The 18,980-nt window shown below is 36.6% G+C and overlaps 1 protein-coding gene across 1 annotated transcript in view; it reads left to right on the forward strand.

The window, feature by feature from the left end:
* Nucleotides 1-18,980, forward strand: part of ANK2 (ankyrin 2) — a 320,058-nt gene that overhangs the window by 294,122 nt on the left and 6,956 nt on the right. The window contains exons 39-48 of the mRNA XM_081332775.1: nt 1,915-1,989; nt 5,170-5,301; nt 6,767-6,907; nt 8,837-9,116; nt 10,077-10,368; nt 13,011-13,103; nt 13,592-13,675; nt 14,678-14,842; nt 15,892-16,074; nt 17,618-17,709. Coding sequence (XP_081188901.1) covers nt 1,915-1,989; nt 5,170-5,301; nt 6,767-6,907; nt 8,837-9,116; nt 10,077-10,368; nt 13,011-13,103; nt 13,592-13,675; nt 14,678-14,842; nt 15,892-16,074; nt 17,618-17,709 — 1,537 coding nt within the window. The remainder of the gene's footprint in view (nt 1-1,914; nt 1,990-5,169; nt 5,302-6,766; nt 6,908-8,836; nt 9,117-10,076; nt 10,369-13,010; nt 13,104-13,591; nt 13,676-14,677; nt 14,843-15,891; nt 16,075-17,617; nt 17,710-18,980) is intronic.

The following is an 18,980-nucleotide window of genomic DNA, read 5'->3' on the forward strand; positions in this document are numbered from 1 at the left end:
GAATCATCTAAAGTCTCTGATGTAACAAGCAAAGTACCTATGAAACAAGACATTAGGAGCAAATCTGAATCTGATGCCAGTGCCTCCATAGACTCAAAAGCTAAGCTTTCGGTCAAAGCTAGAAGTTACACTGAGGCAGAAGCAGAGACCAGAGACAGGGTGGGTGAGATGAAGCCTGAACTAGAATCAGATGAGTTGATGACTGCCCGACCAAAGATATTTTCTTCACGATTACCTGTTAAGAGCAGAAGTGCCTCAGCTTCCCGAAATGCTGTTAGTCCCTCAAAAGAAAGTAAGGAACATTTTTTTGACCTTTACAAAAACTCTATAGAATTCTTTGAGGAGATTAGCGATGAAGCTTCCAAGTTAGTCGATAGACTTACACAGTCAGAAAGAGAACAAGAATTAGTTTCAGATGATGAAAGTAGTAGTGCCCTAGAAGTTTCAGTTATTGAAAATGTGCCATCCATTGAAACCCAGCAGTCACTTGCCGAGGACATCTTTGACACCAGGCCCATTTGGGATGAGTCTATTGAGACTCTGATTGAACGTATTCCTGATGAAAATGTCCCTGATCATGTTGAAGGTATTTGCCAGCCACTGGGTTCCCTTTGATAAGCATGTCATAAATCACAAGGTTTTGCTTGTTGTTTCTTCTCTTTTACTCCTTGCCCTGCTTTTGGTGTGTGGTTTGTGTGTCGTTTTTAAAAGCTTCCTATGTTTATTAATGTGCTTTGTGTTTTGTGTTTTTTATGTATTTTACTGTCTCTGAAACAATCTCAAGATTGCACAATGCAAATGTTCATGGAAAGCATAAATATAACAAAATAAGCTTTCTTGTGTGAAAAACACACACTTGTCTAATGTTGTTTTAACACTAATAAACTTATAACATTATCTCACTTGTAGTACAGCTGACCAATGCAAGTTTTAGTTTTTGATTTTTCATCACTCTGCTTGAATCTTTTTAATGAAATATTTTTGACACAGAAAAAGACAGGTAAGATTACTATAATTCTGGATATGTAGATCCATTTATCGAAGTTATCAGAATCTAGAAACATATTGAACTTTGCTTCCATAATTAAATGAAGGCTATTTTCAAATGCTGAATAAATGGATTCAATCCTCTAAAATTTAGAGAGGAATGTTCATGTATATTTTTTCTTAAGAATCCATTCCTACAGTAGTACGGTAGAGTACTAAGGAAAAATGATAGTGGGATTCTGAATATATTTCCTAATAGATTTTTTGAAGATCTAAAATATATCTATGGGAAAACAAAAACTCAAACTCTGCTGATATTGCTTTGGCTTTTGAATATATCTATTTTTCCTGCTGCTTTTATGCATATTTTCTCCAAACAAGTTTATGCTTGCTTTTCCATGCCTACTTTTGTGAAGAAGTAAAAAAATTGAGGGGAAAAAAGAAGAAATGTTGAGATAAATATATGATTTAATATATCATCCTAACATAATGATTCATAATTGGTTTTAACTGTTTGCAGTTATGTGGCTTAAAATTTAGTTCAGTGTTTGAGAAGAAGACACAGAGCATAATTCTAGAGACCACAATTATGCATTTAATTTGTTACACCAAAGTAGCATGGAAAAATTAAATCCCTGCCCCAGCAAAATATTTAATTTCCCTTTGTTTTCTTTTCTTTAAAATAGATGGGAACTTACATAAAATTTAGGACAGTGTTTCCAATAAGATATTAATGCATATCTTTGAAAGAAATTCTTAATGAATGCTGAAGAGTAGAATATTTTAAATCTAGTCATATATTGAAGCTTTTAATTCATTTAAAACAGCCACTGTTCTAAAAACACTGGCCTATTTTATGGAGACTCCTTTTATTTTTAAAAAATATTTTCATACAAATAAACAACTGTCCTATTAATCTTGTTTTAGAACAACAAGATGATCAAGAAAGAATAGAAGAAAGACTAGCACATATTGCTGATCATCTTGGATTCAGCTGGACAGGTAAAGTATAATCTAGGAGAGATCACAGTTGTTAATCTGTGTTCTTGCCAGAAACAACAGTTTTCACATGTTTGCTTATTTTATACCACCCGGTACTTTCTGATTTTTCTGAATACAACTTCCAGAATCATTGGACATGCTGACTGAACAGTTATAATTCAAAAAGGCTAATAGCAATCCAGTCCCTCCCTTGATTTTAACTCTTCTCTTCAGTAAAATGTGCTGAAGATTTAATGCTATTAGCATGGTACAGATTTAATTGGTATATCTATGCATGCTTTCTTGCTATATAAATATGATATGCACACATGAAGTTATAAGACTGGGTTCTAAAATAAATATGTACTAAAATAAATATGCACTCACTGTTATTATTACTAACAATCTTTGCTGACTCACAGTGGTTCACAAAATGCCAAAATACTATAAATGTGCATAGTAAATAAAAAGCACCATGTGTTCATTTAAAAACACCTGAGAACATCAGTTAGCATTTTTAAATAAATAAATGAAAATCTAAATCAGGGCTTTTCAACCAGTGGTACGGGTACCACCTGTGGTACATTGGTACCTGGCAGGTGGTACGTGATCATCCTAGAAAAGTGGAAGAGGGGGAGGGGAATGAGCTGAACCCGTGGCAGCACCGCACAAGCCTGAGCGAGAGACGGCTGAAGCTGCAGGGCTGTCAGGGCTCAGCAGAAGCGCCAGGATCAGTGCCAGGCTCCAGCTGGAGCTCAGCGCTGATCCTGGCACTTCTGCTGAGCCCAGAAGAAGCGCCGATCAGCTGGAATGTTGCAGCATCTCCAGGGTATTGTGATTTACATTCAGACGCTTGGCAACTGATTCATATTTATGACGGTCACAGTGTCCTAGGGTCATGTGAAGTGACCAAAACCTGCTGCAACCACCCAGCAGATGGGGGGGAATAAAAACCAATCACCCCCCCCACCCTCGCTGCCAATCCTCAACAGAAATGCTGACAACAATGAAAACCTTGGACAGGAGGAAGAGCACTACCGGGTGGGCAGGTAGGTGTCTTGCTCGGCTGTGGCTTGGGGGGCACTTTTTCAGTGCCATTGTAACTTTGAACAGTCACTAAGTGAACTGTTGTAAGTCGAGGACTACCTGTACTTCATCACTTTTTTCCTTTTTTGGGGGGGTCATCAAGTTTTTGACACCTTCTAGCGACTGGTGGTACTCGGATGTTGCCATATCCTAAAAGTGGTACAATGGGTGAAAAGGTTGAAAAGCCCTGATCTAAATAACGAAATGTATCATTTCCTAAGAACTTTCTGGAAAAGCTTAGTATTTAGTAATTCCCAAAAAGCCATTGCGAAGATCAGGCTAACATGTCCCTCATCATCCTTGTGTGAGGAATGTGGATAGTTTTAAAAAATTGCTAAACAAAAAAATTGAGGGGAAAATAGCATTTTCTGATTTCTCACACAAACACCACTTCACAAAATTGGGCTACTGTAATGCAGCAAAAATATAATCTATATTTTTATTGTTAGCATAAAAAGAAAAGGCACAAAGAAGATAATTCTAATAATAAATCTTTCTTCTTGAGATGTACTAAATGTGAATGATCTGTTTTGCTGATAGAAGACCAGCTGATCTATGCACTTAAGGAGTAATGCAGATGCATTATTGTTGCTTTGAATTAATGTTAATAGAAACTGGGTTGTATTTTTTAAAAATACTTAAATGAAGTTTGAACACTTGTGTAAGTTTTCCATAAAAACAATAGAATACTAGTCCCATAAGAAAGCAAAATTCATGAGTCCAAGAACAAGAGATAGCAACTTTTTTACAACTTTGGACTCTATTGTTTTTTATCATTTTTACAGGGAGCATGGAGATAACACAATGATATTCCCAGAAGAAAATTGTTGTGCAATTTATCTTGATTTAAAATGCTGAAGATATTTTAAAAATACATTAAAAGTAGATGCATTAAACTTATTGAAGTCTCAATGCATTATTGAATTGCACACCCATATAATTAGCAATTTGCTCACAAAATTTGATGACTGTAGAATGAGACCCTAGGAGAATGAAAAAGAGGGGTAGAAAGAGTGCCACTCCTGATCCTGAAGCTACCGAGAATTCTTCAATTAAATAAACATTATGGTAATAGTGAGCAAAAGAAAAAATATTGTCTCCAATTTCGACAGAGCTGTTCAATATTATCAGAACTACCTGTGTATCTGAATGTATAATATTTATACTGTATTTCCCTGAAAATAAACCGGGTCGTCTTCTTCTTCTTCTTCTTCTTCTTCTTCTTCTTCTTCTTCTTCTTCTTCTTCTTCTTCTTCTTCTTCTTCTTCTTCTTCTTCTTCTTCTTCTTCTTCTTCTTCTTCTTCTTCTTCTTCTTCTTCTTCTTCTTCTTCTTCTTCTTCTTCTTCTTCTCCTTCTCCTTCTCCTTCTCCTTCTCCTTCTCCTCCTCCTCCTCCTCCTCTTCCTCTTCCTCTTCCTCCTCCTTCTCCTCCTTCTTCTTCTTCTTTTTCTCCTCCTCCTCCTCCTCCTCCTGCTTCTGCTTGCCTCCAAAAGAGGCCTGGTTTTATTTTCGGGGGGTGTCTTAACTCCCGGCACCAACAGCCCCACCCAGCCGGTCCATTACTTTTGGGGCCAAAGGAGCAGCTTCATTCTGCACTGCACTCTGGCCTGCATTTTGCAGTCAGGCTTTTCCAGATGGCCTACACAGCCAAGTACTGAGCTATGGATTCAAGCCATACCATGGTCCTCAGCTGCAGAGGTCTTGCAGAACCGTGCTATGGATTGAATCCATAGTTTGGTTCTTGGCTGCAAAGGCCTTCTGGAAAGGCCTGTAACTAAAAAATGCAGGCCTGGCTGCAGAAGACACTGCAGAAAAAGTGAGCTGGCAAGGAGAGGCCTGGCTGCAAGGTAGGTGGGTGAGGGGCACATGGGGCAGATCCATACCCCTGCCATAGCTTGATTTTTAAGTGTGTGCCTTGCCCTAAAACTAGGGCTTATTTTTGGGATAGGGCTTATATTAGTCCTCCAAAAAACAAGCTAGGGCTTATTTTCGGGGGAACATGGTATATTAGGGTTTATTCTAAGGTGAATATAGAATTGTAATCTAATAGTAGCAATAAGTGATATTTATAAAGAATTGCAACTGGTCAAAATTATTTGAATACTTTGTGCTTACAGAGCTAGCAAGAGAACTGGATTTCACTGAAGAACAAATTCATCAAATTCGAATTGAGAATCCTAATTCCCTTCAGGATCAGAGTCATGCATTACTGAAATATTGGCTGGAAAGAGATGGAAAACATGCCACTGGTATATTTGTTTTAGCAGTTACCATCCCTCACACCTTTTCCTTTCTGACAGCCAAGTGCAATGTACATAAGAGAATGCAAATGTCATACTAAACCAAAACAATATAAAGATCTTACATACAAATAAGAACACCTATAGTACATATGGACTTCTATAGATGATAATTTTCTCCTGTCTGTAAATGTAGCTACACAGTTGAGACCAGTCTACAGCACTGATGAAAAGGACTTCTAATGTTTCTTTTTTTCTATGTCTTCAGTGATATAGAACTGTTTATATCCCAATGGTATAAACTAACATGCTGATATTCTGTTTATATGCTTTTCTTGGAGGACATGTAATAACTTGAAGGTAGTATGGTTTTAAACTAAAAAATGATTCAAAAAATGATTCAAATAGCGAAGGGTAAATTTATTTTCCTGTGCAATTGTCACTTTCAGAGCAACTGTATCTGCATAATTTCCAGATAAATCCTGTGTATTCTCCAGGACATCCTGTATTTGTACATTCTCAAAAGAATGAGACAGCTCTATGAATAGACATGTCTTTCCTTGATAATATGGTTGCCAAACTTTAATAGCACTCCTCCAGTATTTAGGTAGATAGGTAGATAATATATAGAGGATAGAACTCTTATTTTCTTCCTTTTTAATTTATAATGTAATTATAATTTATATACTGTAGCTACCCATCTCACATTCGTGATGCAGGGCAGCTTATAAATAAAACACAAACAGTACTAGTACTGTTATTAGCTACTTTAACCCAAGAAATAATTTCATTTAAGCAACCAAGATAATTATTATCTTTCTGTTATTATGTACAAGTAATCTACATTTAGTGCCCACAATTGGGGCTGGCAACTCTATCGTTAACTGAAGAGGTTGCTAAGTGAAATTGTGACTATACTGATGATGTCACTTCAGTTTTCCTTTACAGATCTGAAAAGATGGTAAACATTTTTTATCACCATCATAACTGCAAACAGTTGCTAAACAAGGCAGTCACTAAGCAAGGGCTACCTATATTGCTATAGACTCCTAGTTAAGTACTTACTATTGGAATGAAGAGACATTCCACTAATAGTGCAACTTTGGGGCTGCTTTTCACAAAAGTGTAGATAACTTGTACAAAGCTACCATAGGGTCACCCTTTTCATATATCTGAATATATTTAGTGGGCAATTGTTACTTGGAAGATTGTTTTTAAAGCTCTTTCAGGAGGCAATTCATATCCCTCCCCAGGAATATAATCAATCATATATAAGTGTGAGTATCAGGACAGCTAGAGGGATCAAAAAGAAAGAAAAATGAATAGCCACTGTTTTTCAAGTGGTTAGAGACACAGTCTTACACTCTACCCTCCTATTGGCTGACTTCACAGCAGTTATCCAAAAACTGAGTTAGATTACATTCTCTGTACGTACAGATTGTTAAAAATAAATGCTCTTTCTTCCATAACACAGATTCAGGTCTCACAGAGTGTCTTAAAAAAATTAATCGAATGGATATTGTTCATCTAATGGAAAGTAGCATTGAAATGTCTCGAGATCATGGCCGCACCTATGCAGAAATTGAACAGACATTGGTACTGGATCACAGTGAAGGTGAGAATATGCTTACACATGCATGGTTACTATTCAATAACTGATTGTTATAAAATAATACCCATCAGCAATTACTGAGATAACTACCAGTGATTCTATACCATGGAGTGCATTCCTATCAGTTCATATAGTAATAAATAGTGCTTTCCAACACTATAGTAGTGATAATCAGAAGTGAATCATCCTATACTATATCACTGAATATAGAGAGATCAATATGTAGATGATCTTCAATATCTTCAAAAGAATCCAGTTTACCAGAGAAGAAGACAAAAACAACTCACTATCTTTCCTGGACACCCTGATCACCAGAGACCATGATGGCAAACTAGAAACACAAGTGTACTGAAAAACCCTATACCAATAAGTGCTCCACTACCAAAGCAATATAATACAACCTTCCACAAGAGAAGTTGTGTTACAACTTTATTTAGACAAGGACAAACTCACTGCAGCAATCTGAACAGCAGAAAAAAAGAAATAAAGCCATCTACACAATGTCTTCTAATAAAATGAGTATCCATGCAACTTTAAGAAAAAGTGCCTGACCATTCAAACCAATACACCACAAAAGCAGAACATTACCAATACATCAAGAACATCTCAGAAACCATTAACAAACTACTAAAACCATAAAAAATCAGTGTAGCACACAAACCAACTAAAACCTTCCAAAACATCCTAAGTAAACCAAAAAACCCATATCCCCAAGATAAAAAAATAGGAGTCATCTACAACAGGAGTCCCCAACCTGTGGGCCACAGCCCACTACTGGGCTGCACCCCATTGGCCAACAGGCCATGTGAGTGGCTGACCAGTGTGTGCGTGTGCACACAGCTCCACTCACACGAGTGTCGCTGTGTCGCAGATGTTTGCAGCCCCACTCATGCAAGCAATGAGTATTCATGCATGCGCACATGTGCGTGCATTCACTCCCCCACAAAGCCGTCCCTTCTTTTCCCTTCCTATGCTTCGGGCCACCAATCCCAAAAGGTTGGGGAACTCTGATCTACAACATACAGTGTAATGACTGCAAAAGCCACTACATAGCACAAACAGGAAGAAGACTGCCAGAATGCATCCATGAACACCAACTAGCAGTTAAAAGACATGATGAAAACTCTTTAATTTCTAGCAGTTAGAAGACATGATGAAAACTCTTTAATTTCACAACATATGTACAAACCTAATTATAGTTTCAGTTGGGAAACTGACCATCCTAGACTTTAGACCAAACCAAGTCCAAAAACACTAGGAAATTTCTAGAAGCCTGGCATTCTGATAAATTAGCCATCAATAGCCATATAGATGGAAATAATGTCTACATATTTGTGAAAGAGACAATAAACAAGCTAAAAAGGGAACAAAAAGACCAAAACACTCCCCTACACCAGCAGTCAGCACCCAGATTAGAACATCAACCCAACAGTCAAGAAGTAATCAATATCCCAATCAAGCAACTTTCAAACAAGCTAACAATAAACAACCCAACCAAAGAACTCCAAGACCATTCCCACCAACAGTGACAGGGCAAGCCACTAGAATATAAATTCAGAGCAAACCCCACTCTTTACTAGTACTGATGACGTTACTTAGTTTGTGTAATGAAACATCTGAAATAAAACAAGCTTAGCACTAAGGACCCCTCACTTCAATCCTAAACTACAAAATTATTGAAATTTTGACTATATGGAGTTTTATAGATAGGCTTCGTAGAAATCACTAATAAGTTCTTATATTTAAACACATGGCATGGCTATTTATGTTAAATATAACAAACTTTTAATTCATATTTTGAAACTGCTTAGTTGCTTGTTATATGGTCTTTTAAAATGAAACCTTTGCTGCAGATCACATCACTACAAATCTGCATCTAGATAGCAATTACTTCATTTATAAAGATTAAATGTTGTTTTACTTTGCCCTCAGGATTCTCTGCACTTCATGAAGATCTATGCAGCACAAAAGATAAAAAAGAGGAAGAATATTCCTTTTCTAAAGACAGTGAGCCATCAGATCATCCTCCCCTTGTTTCAGAAGAAGACCTTTCTCTCAGTTGTTCACCCTTGCACGAAGGCACATCTAAGGCTGAGGCAGAAGTATCTGTGGTAGAACTACTACACCAAATACAGAAAGATCATGTGAAAGCTGAATTCTCAGGGAAGCCTCATGAATGGACAGAAGATTCACCTACTACACAGGAATATGTGTAAGAATTCTACAGTAGGGTGACATATATAGCATAGAGATCATGCTTCATAAGCAAGGAACAAATATAAATTTTGCAACACTAGAAATTCTTCAATTTTGTCAAGAAAAAAAACAATGAACTAAATTTCTAAAATTTTATGGTAAAGCAAATATATGACCAACATATCTTTAAAATATTTTTGGACTTATTAATTTAAATAAAAATAGATCATTGAATTATCTACAATAAGATTTTATTAGGGACGCGGTGGCTCAGTGGGTTAGGATGCTGAGCTTGTCGATCAGAAGGTCAGCAGTTTGGCGGGTCGAATCCCGAGTGCCGCGTAACAGAGTGAGCGCCTGTTACTCATCCCAGCTTCTGCCAGCCTAGCAGTTCGAAAGCACGTAAAAATGCAAGTAGAAAAAAAGGGACCACTACGGTGGGAAGGTAATAGCGTTCCGTGCGCCTTTGGCGTCTAGTCATGCCAGCCACATGAACACGGAGACGTCCTCGGACAAGCGCTGGCTCTTCGGCTTTTAAACGGAGATGAGCACCGTTTAAGAGGGAGGAAATTGAGGGACTCTTTTCTATCAGAAAATCCCGCAATTTGTAATCAAAATAAATCATAAGGGAGTACTGGAAAGCTAGACTGGTTTGGTTTAACACAACTGTCTATACAAAATATTTTTAGATGCCGTTTTTTTGTCTGATAATTCCCAGTTTACTTAAAAATAAGTTCTAATATATTTCCAAAGAAATAGGAGAACTTGTACAATATTAGATTTGTAATCGTGACAATTGGTATTGAATTCTCATTTGTATTCTCACTGTAAACTGTAAACTGTATCCTGATTTATTCATTTCAGAATGTTACGTGTCACTTTTCAAAACCAAGCCAAGTGGCTTTATAATAAATCTTATTCCTCAGAGACAGGCTAGAAGAACTAATCATCTGTTTCCTCCAATCTTTATTAACAGTATCACAACTTCTGGAGCAGATTTGACACAAGTGCTCCAAAGTGTGAAAACAGCCAGCATTGCCAGTGACAAGTCTGGGGATTCCACCGCAGGATGTGAAGACCTTGAAAGGCCACCATTTCATACTTCGGCATCTAGTGATCGAACTGATTCCCCCATTGTGGAAGAACCTGAAGACCATCACTTTCACCAAGAAGATACACAGCTGAGGAAAAACAGCCTGGTAATTGTTGAATCCACTGATGAACAGCCTGAAGAATTAGAAAGACATGAAGAAGAATTATTAGAAAAAGTAAGTTGTAACAATAATATGATTCGTGAAGTAGGTGCCCTTTGAAGAATTTATGAAGAAGAAAATCTTTAACATAATCTTATTTAATACTTGGAACAATACACACAGATAATAAGAAACAGATGTTCAGACACTGTAGATTAAAAGCCAATTCTATGAAAAGAAAATTGAAAGACAGATACACTGAAAAATGTGTAAAGCAGTAACACAGAAGTGAAGAGAGAGAAATATAACTAAAAATATACTGTCAGCTGAATAAGAACAGAATAAGTCTGAACTGAAAAATATGAAATGGATGTAAGAAGAATTCTTTGAAAGAAAAAAGTTAGCAAGATTAAGATAATAATAATAATAATAATAATAATAATAATAATAATAATAATAATAATAATAATAATAAAAAAAAATAATTTAATTTTTATACAATACAATATGCTTGTACTATATGGAAAGAAAAAAGGCAAGAAATATTTCAAAAGTTTTTCCAAACGTGCATATTTGCAGCAAAATAAGAATTCATTGAAATTGCACACTTTTCATGCTTTAATTCCTAAAAAATGTGCTAGTAATTAGATTGTGAATGACAATGCACTTTTGTCCCATGGCAATTGGGAATTGTCAAAACCTTTCATTAAAAAAGAAATCCGTTAAATCAGAAAATAATAGAGCTGCACACTTTTTTCCAAGAAGTGTTTGGGAACATTTAGGAGCATGCATGGAACAGCTGTCTTTAAATGGAAAAGCAGCTTTATCCAGGTTTGTATGGATGCTTCAGAAGCTATCCTTGACTATGCACAACAATTGCACTCACTGGAAAACAATGAAATGAAGAGGCACAAATACAGGTAGTCCTTGACTTACCACAGTTTGTTTAGTGACTCTTCGAAGTTACAGCAGCACTGAAAAAAAGTAACATCACTGTTTTTCACACTTACGACCATTGCAGCATTCCCACAGTGATGTAATCAAAATTCAGCCGCTTGGCAACTGGCTCACATTTATGACAGTTGCAATGTCCCTGGGTCATGTGATCACCTTTTGCAACCTTCTGTCAAGCGAAGTCAGTGGGGAAGCAAGATTCATTTAACAACTAACTTAACAACTGCAGTGATTTCATTTAACAACTGTGGCAAGAAAGGTCATAAAATGGGGGCAAAACACATAACAAATGTCTCCCTTAGCAACAGAAATTTTGGGGTCAATTGTTGTAAGTTGAGGATTACCTGTACATGGATACACCCAGGAGCATCTTTTGATGCTACCGCCCAAGCCTGAAAAAGAAATGGCTACTTCAACTGTATAAAAAGAGGTATTTCACCAAACCACGTCTTTCAAGGATTGTATTCATCTGTAGAAAATAATTCATTTTTCCCCCTTGAAAAACTCAGTTATGATGTTTGGATTGACCAATATAGCAGTAACCTAAATGCATCCCACCTATAGTCTTTCACAGTTACCTGGCACTTTGAAAGTTGCTCCCATGACAACTCAGTCATCATTATGAGCATTTAAGAAACCTGTCCCAAGTCCCATTGCAGAAGAATCATAACAGTAAATATGTAGTGAGCAAATTTTATTTCCAGGATCTTTACCTGAAGAGACTGCTGTTGCAAAGGTGAAAAGGATTTTGAAAATATCCCAGAACTATTTAAATTAAAATTAACTGTCTTTTCTAAGTCTAAAGGAATTATATATATTTTTACTGGCTAAAAGACAGAAGCAAAAATAGTAATTATTCATTAACTAACTGAAAATTGCAATATAATCTAGTCTAGTGGTTCTCAACGGGTGGGGGGCTGTGATGTTGTCACAGAGGTTTCCTGAAGGCTTGAAGAAATATGATTTAAATATTGAGTTAAGTCTTGGTGGTCCGTGGCCATGGTCCATGGCCATAAAAAATATTTAAAGAGGGTTTGTGGTGAAGAAAAGAAAACTGATCTAGTTCATAATTAGCAAGTTGTTGGAAACTCTTATCTGTTTAGTCTAATGGGTTTATGGAAGAAAAAGCTGTAACCATATTTGCATTATTCAATTGATGCGCTGCTTTTAGTACATGGTATTAAAAAAAAGGGACGTGGTGGCTCAGTGGGTTAAGACGCTGAGCTTGTCGATCAGAAGGTCGACAGTCTGGTGGGTCGAATCCCGAGTGCCGCGTAACAGAGTGAGCGCCTGTTACTCGTCCCAGCTTCTGTCAGCCTAGCAGTTCGAAAGCACGTAAAAATGCAAGTAGAAAAATAGGGACCACTACGGTGGGAAGGTAACAGCGTTCCGTGCGCCTTTGGCATCTAGTCATGCCGGCCACATGACCACGGAGACATCCTCGGACAAGCGCTGGCTCTTCGGCTTTGAAACGGAGATGAGCACCAGCCCCTAGAGTTGGAAACGACTAGCACGCATGTGCGGGGGAACCTTTACCTTTACCTTACCTTATTAAAAAAAAAGTTAAAGGCAGGTTTCCTCAGATTGTAACATCAAATGTTCAAAGATTTCTTACATTCAGCCCCAAAATAGATATTTTGTAGTGTATTTCATTCCAGCAAGCATTTGTATGGTGTTCGTTCTGTTATTAGAAAGGGGCCCAGTTATTCATTCATATGTACAGTACCAGTATGATGAGAGCAATGCTTCCGTGCTTCCACTAGGAGCTAGCAGAGGAATTAGGTGAGCTGGAGGTCAGCTCAGATGAGGAAGAGATGGTAACTACCAGGGTCGTTCGCCGCCGGGTAATTATTCAGGTACAGGAGTATGAACTATTGCACGTATCAGTGGCAATTATGCCCTGGTTATATCTCTAAAACCCACCCTTTTCCCAAAATCCTGTTCCTGAAACACCCCCTTGGCTGACAATGCACTGATGAATTTGGCATGTTCCTGGGTAATGCATGTCAATTGATTAACATAAATATTTTTTCTAATTTTATTTGGAAACTAAAGGAATGTAAATCCAAATGGTGGATATTTAATTTGCATTTTGAAAGAGACTATCTCTCTGAGAGGACAGTTTAATTTGCTGCTTCAGCACCACATACTAGCCAAATTCTTTCTTGTTCCATGTTTGCATGCTTTTAAAAAGGACATTTGCAGAACATTTAATAGCATTGGAGCAATTTGCTTCAGTGATCCTTGCTTAATTTATGTTGTTGTTGTTTGAGCCAAACTAACTTCTGTTATGCAGTTTATTTAAAATAGTTATTTTTTCTGAACTCTGTTCTTTGTTCAATAGGCTGATGATGTGCCTGAAATACCATCGGAAGCTGTAACGGAGGAACAGTATGTGGATGAACATGGCCATATTGTGGTGAAGAAGGTATTCAGCTGATGATTCATTAGAATATAATTAGTACATTAATTATATTTGACCCATTTCAAGGGTTTTCAGAGTTAAATTGAGGTGTGTGCCGCTCTAGGATACTTTAATACAGGTAGTCCTCAACTCACAACTGTTTGATGATCTTTTAAAGTTACATCACTGAAAAAAGTGACTTACGACCATTTATCACATGGCCATTGCAGTACCCCTGTAATCACATTATCAAAATTCAAAAGTTTGGCAACTAGCATGTACTTAATGATGGTTGCAGTGTCCCGGGGTCATGTGATTACCTTTTGCAACCTTTTAACAAGCAAAATCAATGGGGAAGTCAGTTTCACTTAACAACTGTGTTACTAACTTAACAACTGCAGTGATTCACTTAACGTCTGTGGTAAGGAAAGTCATAAAATGGGGCAAAACTCATTTAACAAATGTCTCACTTAGCAACAGAAATTTGGAGCTTAATTCTGGTTGTATGTTGAGGACTACCTGTATACATAACAAGAAATCTCTTGTGGAAAGTGAGGATTTAGGCTCTATGCATTTCACACTATTTCACCTGGGATAAAGGAAAACATTTTATCCTATATAACTGTTGCACAAAACTAGAAAGTCCTTATTCAGTTTAGAAGAGAACTGGGAGCAGAATAGTTGAAACTATATTTTGCAAAATTGGTTATGAGGTTTTTTCTTCATTTTGATAAAATAGTTTCTCTATTTCATTTGTAGGAGCATGTTAAAATAAACTGTCATGTATTTAATAATATATATCATGTAATGAATATATTAAAATTGCTTTGAAATAGCATTTCAAAGGTCTAATTGTTAACTGAAATTGTACCTCATGTTACCTACTAATGAAATAGCAAGTTAAGGCTTACTGGTGTTTGCGCATGAGAGAGAATGCTAGATATTTTAAAGAACAAATATGGCTGCCATGATTTAAAATTCAGCTACATGCTAACATAACTCTTGATGAACATGTCGCCCTGCCAGGTCACTAGGAAAATCATCAGGCGATTCGTTTTACCAGATGGCACAGAAAAAGAAGAAGTGGTGATGCAGGGAGAGCCCCAAGATCCTGTCACAGTGGAAGAGGGAGACAGTTACTCCAAAGTCATAAAGCGGGTGGTGTTGAAGAGTGAAAGTGAACAATCCGAGGTTAGATTATTTTGTTTTCTGCCAAGGTTTATTTGTTGAGAAGTGATTTTTTGAAATTGGCACTAGAATTATCCATTATAAATTACTCTGCTCATTACATTTAATTGTAAACTTTGTTTCATAAGGTTCAGTTCACATGTCTTGTTTAAACAATCTTGGAAGATCATTTACTCACTTTACAATGCTTTGGTAAGGCCACACCTGGAATACTGCATCCAATTTTGGTCACCATGATGTAAAAAAGATGTCGAGACTCTAGAAAGGGTACAGAGAAGAGCAACAAAGATGATTGGGGGACTGGAGGCTAAAACATATAGGGAACAGTTGCTGGAATTGGGTATGTGTAGTTTAACGAAGAGAAGGGTGAGGGGTGACATGATAGCAGTGTTCCAATATCTCAGGGGCTGCCACAAAGAAGAGGGAGTCAAGCTATTCTCCAAAGCACCTGAAAGCAGGACAAGAAGCAACGGATGGAAACTAGTCAAGGAGAGAAGCAACCTAGAACTAAGGATAAACTTCCTGACACTTAGAACAATTAACCAGTGGAACAACCTGCCTCCAGAAGTGGTGAATGCTCCAACACCGGAAGTTTTTAAGAAGAGACTGGCCAGCCATTTGCCTGAAATGGTATAGGGTTTCCTGCCTGAGCAGGGGGTTGGACTAGATGACCTCCAAGGTCCCTTCCAACTTCTTCTTCTTCTTCTTCTTCTTCTTCTTCTTCTTCTTCTTCTTCTTCTTCTTCTTCTTATTATTATTATTATTATTATTATTATTATTATTATTATTATTATTATTATTATTATTACTATTACTATTATTACTATTATTATTATTATTATTATTATTATTATTAATTAAGAATTGTAGAGCAGTTTTTTTAACAAGGTAGCCCCCAACTACATCATTTTCCAAGAAATGAATGAATCAGTAACATTATCGCAAAATTTTCCACAGGAAAGTAGCAAAATAATATTTTGGGCATTATCTACTCAGCCAATAACCATGATTATCTCCATAATATTTCATTATTCATGAAATATCTTTCACAGGTGACCTTTTCTGAGCCAAGTGTATTACCAAGTGCCTCAGAATTCCAGGCTGAACCAGTAGAAGGCCGCAAGGTCAGCAAAGTTATAAAAACTACCGTAGTGCATGGGGAGAGACTGGAAAAACATCATGGAGATTCTAGTTTAGCATTGAATCTTCCATCAGCCAAAGATGACTTCGAAGAGGTGAGATAATTGTATGGTTTTGGCAACACTGTTAGACTGCAATAGTACTAATGGCAGAAACACACATAGAAAAATTAGAAATAGCTAACTGTAGAAGCAAACATGGAATTCTTATTTTTTCAGTACGTTTAGAGAAACTCAATATTTCTCACAAAGAATGATTTTTCATTCTCAAAAACATCTGAGAATATCTAATGGAATCCAGTGACAGAATTACTTGGTGTCTTAATTTTAGGTCTTACACAAAGCTGTAAAAATTGCTTTGCTTTGCTTTGATAATGTTTTAAGGAAAGCATTCATTTGAAGCTGCTTTGAAAAGGGAGTGCTGCCATCCACTTCTAGACTACAAAGCAAAACTGTCATATCCTTCACTCACTGTCACTTGGATGGTGTCATCTTGAAGGAGCTTCTAAATTGAGGTTGCATATATTTTATGCATGCACAGGAGCCTTTTTGCTGCTTCTTGTTAGTTCAATAGTTTACTTCCAGTATCACATTAAAAGGAAGTGATACAGGAAGAGTCACAGGAACAGGACTATTTTCTACTTACTGAATCTGCTAGAAAAAGCAATTGAAACAAAAGTGCTTCAGTAAGACATGTCGCCCCACTCTTGACAAGGTCAACTGGGGTCAATTTGTATAGAGAAATTCATTATTATACAGTGATTTTAGTTGGAACCTTTCAGACAATTTTTCCAGACAAAAGGAAAATGAAATTCCCTCAATTTGGAACTAATTGTACAGTAGGTCTTGGAAGCTTATCATAGATTAGTAAATATGAACTGTTTTCCAGATGCATTTGGAGCAGGATTGTAAAATCCTATTTGATTAAAAATACGACTCAGTATGGTTGAATAAATAGATAATTTCTGTTCAAATGGGAGTGATGTCAGCACATCCTCTTTTTAACTATATTTCCAGTTTGAATAAGATGCTCCAGTCTTAGTTTGGATACATTTAAACATAGTATGCAAGACCACAGTGGAAAGCATTATAGTTGAGGACTTTAGGAAAGAAATATCCAATATGAATGTATACTTAACAATATAACTCAATTTGCAAGTGAGGTTATTTTATTTATAAATCCAAAGAGCAGGCTACTCAAGGTATAAGAAATATGATGTATGGCTTTCCTATTTGTAATGTATATGTGATTCCAAGGATAATCCTGGATCAAATCACTTTTATTGTCTAAGAATCTTCTTCCTAATGAACAAAATCCCATCTGTTAGTAAGACTGGGGCTCTTTCTACTCTCTCTGGGTTCTTTCAAGAAGAAAAGTCCTTGTTCTTCACAAGAGGCCATTTGTCTCTGTCAGGAGTTCAGTATAAGAATTCTCAGTAAAAGTAGATTCTATTGTTTTGTCACACATTTCTAAATTCTTAGTGAGTATAGAATTAGCAAATTATGCAATTAATACTTTTTTCTTATATGTTTAACTATTATCTGTCTCATTGGTTATTCTGATATTTTAGCAGGTTAATAAAATTAAGTTGTTATTTGGGTCTTTTATGCTACAGTTATGCTTCCTGTTTTACTTTAGGCCCTGAATTACATAGGTAACAAAATGAAAATTGAAGTCCCCCCATTAGTAGAGAAAGAGGTCATGAAAGAGGATGGGTCGCTTATTAAAAGGTTTGAGTTGGCATGACACTAGCCTGTGCAATGACCAAAGATTTAACAGACTAACTGTAATAGTACTTGACTAAAATAATGTCAACTTACAGTCTCAGTGTCTTAAGCTTTACTTGGAAACTAACTCACTTGGTGGAAGAGGGGAGAATCAATTGATGGAACAAACAGTTATTTGGGAAATAGCTAAATTATAAGTCTAAGTTCTAAATGCTAGCATTGTAGAAAAATTTTGCATGACATATTTTAAGTATGCCTTGGGGAGGTCAGAGTGTCATGAGGACAGGAAAAGATCTGGATAGTTAATTAATTGAAATGTTTTGGGTTTAGGTCTATATACCATAATACCCAGGTTTTAGAGGAGAGGAGCTAAACTAAAGCCCAGTCAATGTCCATGTCACTGAAGCTAATTACCTGGGATTAATTATAATTTCATTGCCATTGCTATGCTATATTCATATCTACAACTATGTAGGCAGAATATACCCCATACTACAACAGTCCCCCAACCTTTTTGGCACTAGGGACAGCATTCATGGAAGACATTTTTTCCATGAATGGGGGTGTGGGGAGAAGGAGCACGCAACATAGATTCCTAACATGCAGTTTACAGGTTACAGATCTGTGCCCTTATGAGAATTTAATGCCTGATGGTCTGAGATAGAGCTGAGGCAGTGATGCTAACACTAGGGAGTGGCTGCAAATAATTTCATTTTTTGTAATGGAGATCTATCAGTTAAAGAACCTAAATTTTGTTGAAACAAAATACATTTGCTCTGGCAACATGAAGAGGACTATAATGTTTGAAGATGATCTTAATTATCTTTTATACATGTAATACATACCCATTTTCTTCAATATTTAAATTCCCTCTTAGATCTTTGAGAACAGTTGAAGTGCTTCAGGCACAGTCAGACAAATGTACTTCTTTCACATCAAACTCTTGGACAGGACAATCCTGTTAATGTGTTTTATTTGATTAATTTATGGCTCCTCAGCTCCCAAATGACTCTGGCAGTGTTATATAATTAAAATATTAAAAATTATACTCCAGTCAAAATGAGGGAATAAACCTATTATTCTTTCTGTTCCTTTCTTGATTCAACTGTTTGCTTACTTTTCTGCCAATAATTTGTAAAGCGTGTGAAGCCAGTCCAATAATTGGCAAAATTTCCAGTTTCTCACTGTCACATTCCTTCTCTGATGTCAGAATTATCAAAATCAGTTCTCAAAGAAAAATCTGATGCTGCATTTCCACCTTTGAAGTTAGAACA

This window comes from Vipera berus, assembly GCF_964194415.1.
Source record: "Vipera berus genome assembly, chromosome: 7".
NCBI lineage: Eukaryota > Metazoa > Chordata > Lepidosauria > Squamata > Viperidae > Vipera > Vipera berus.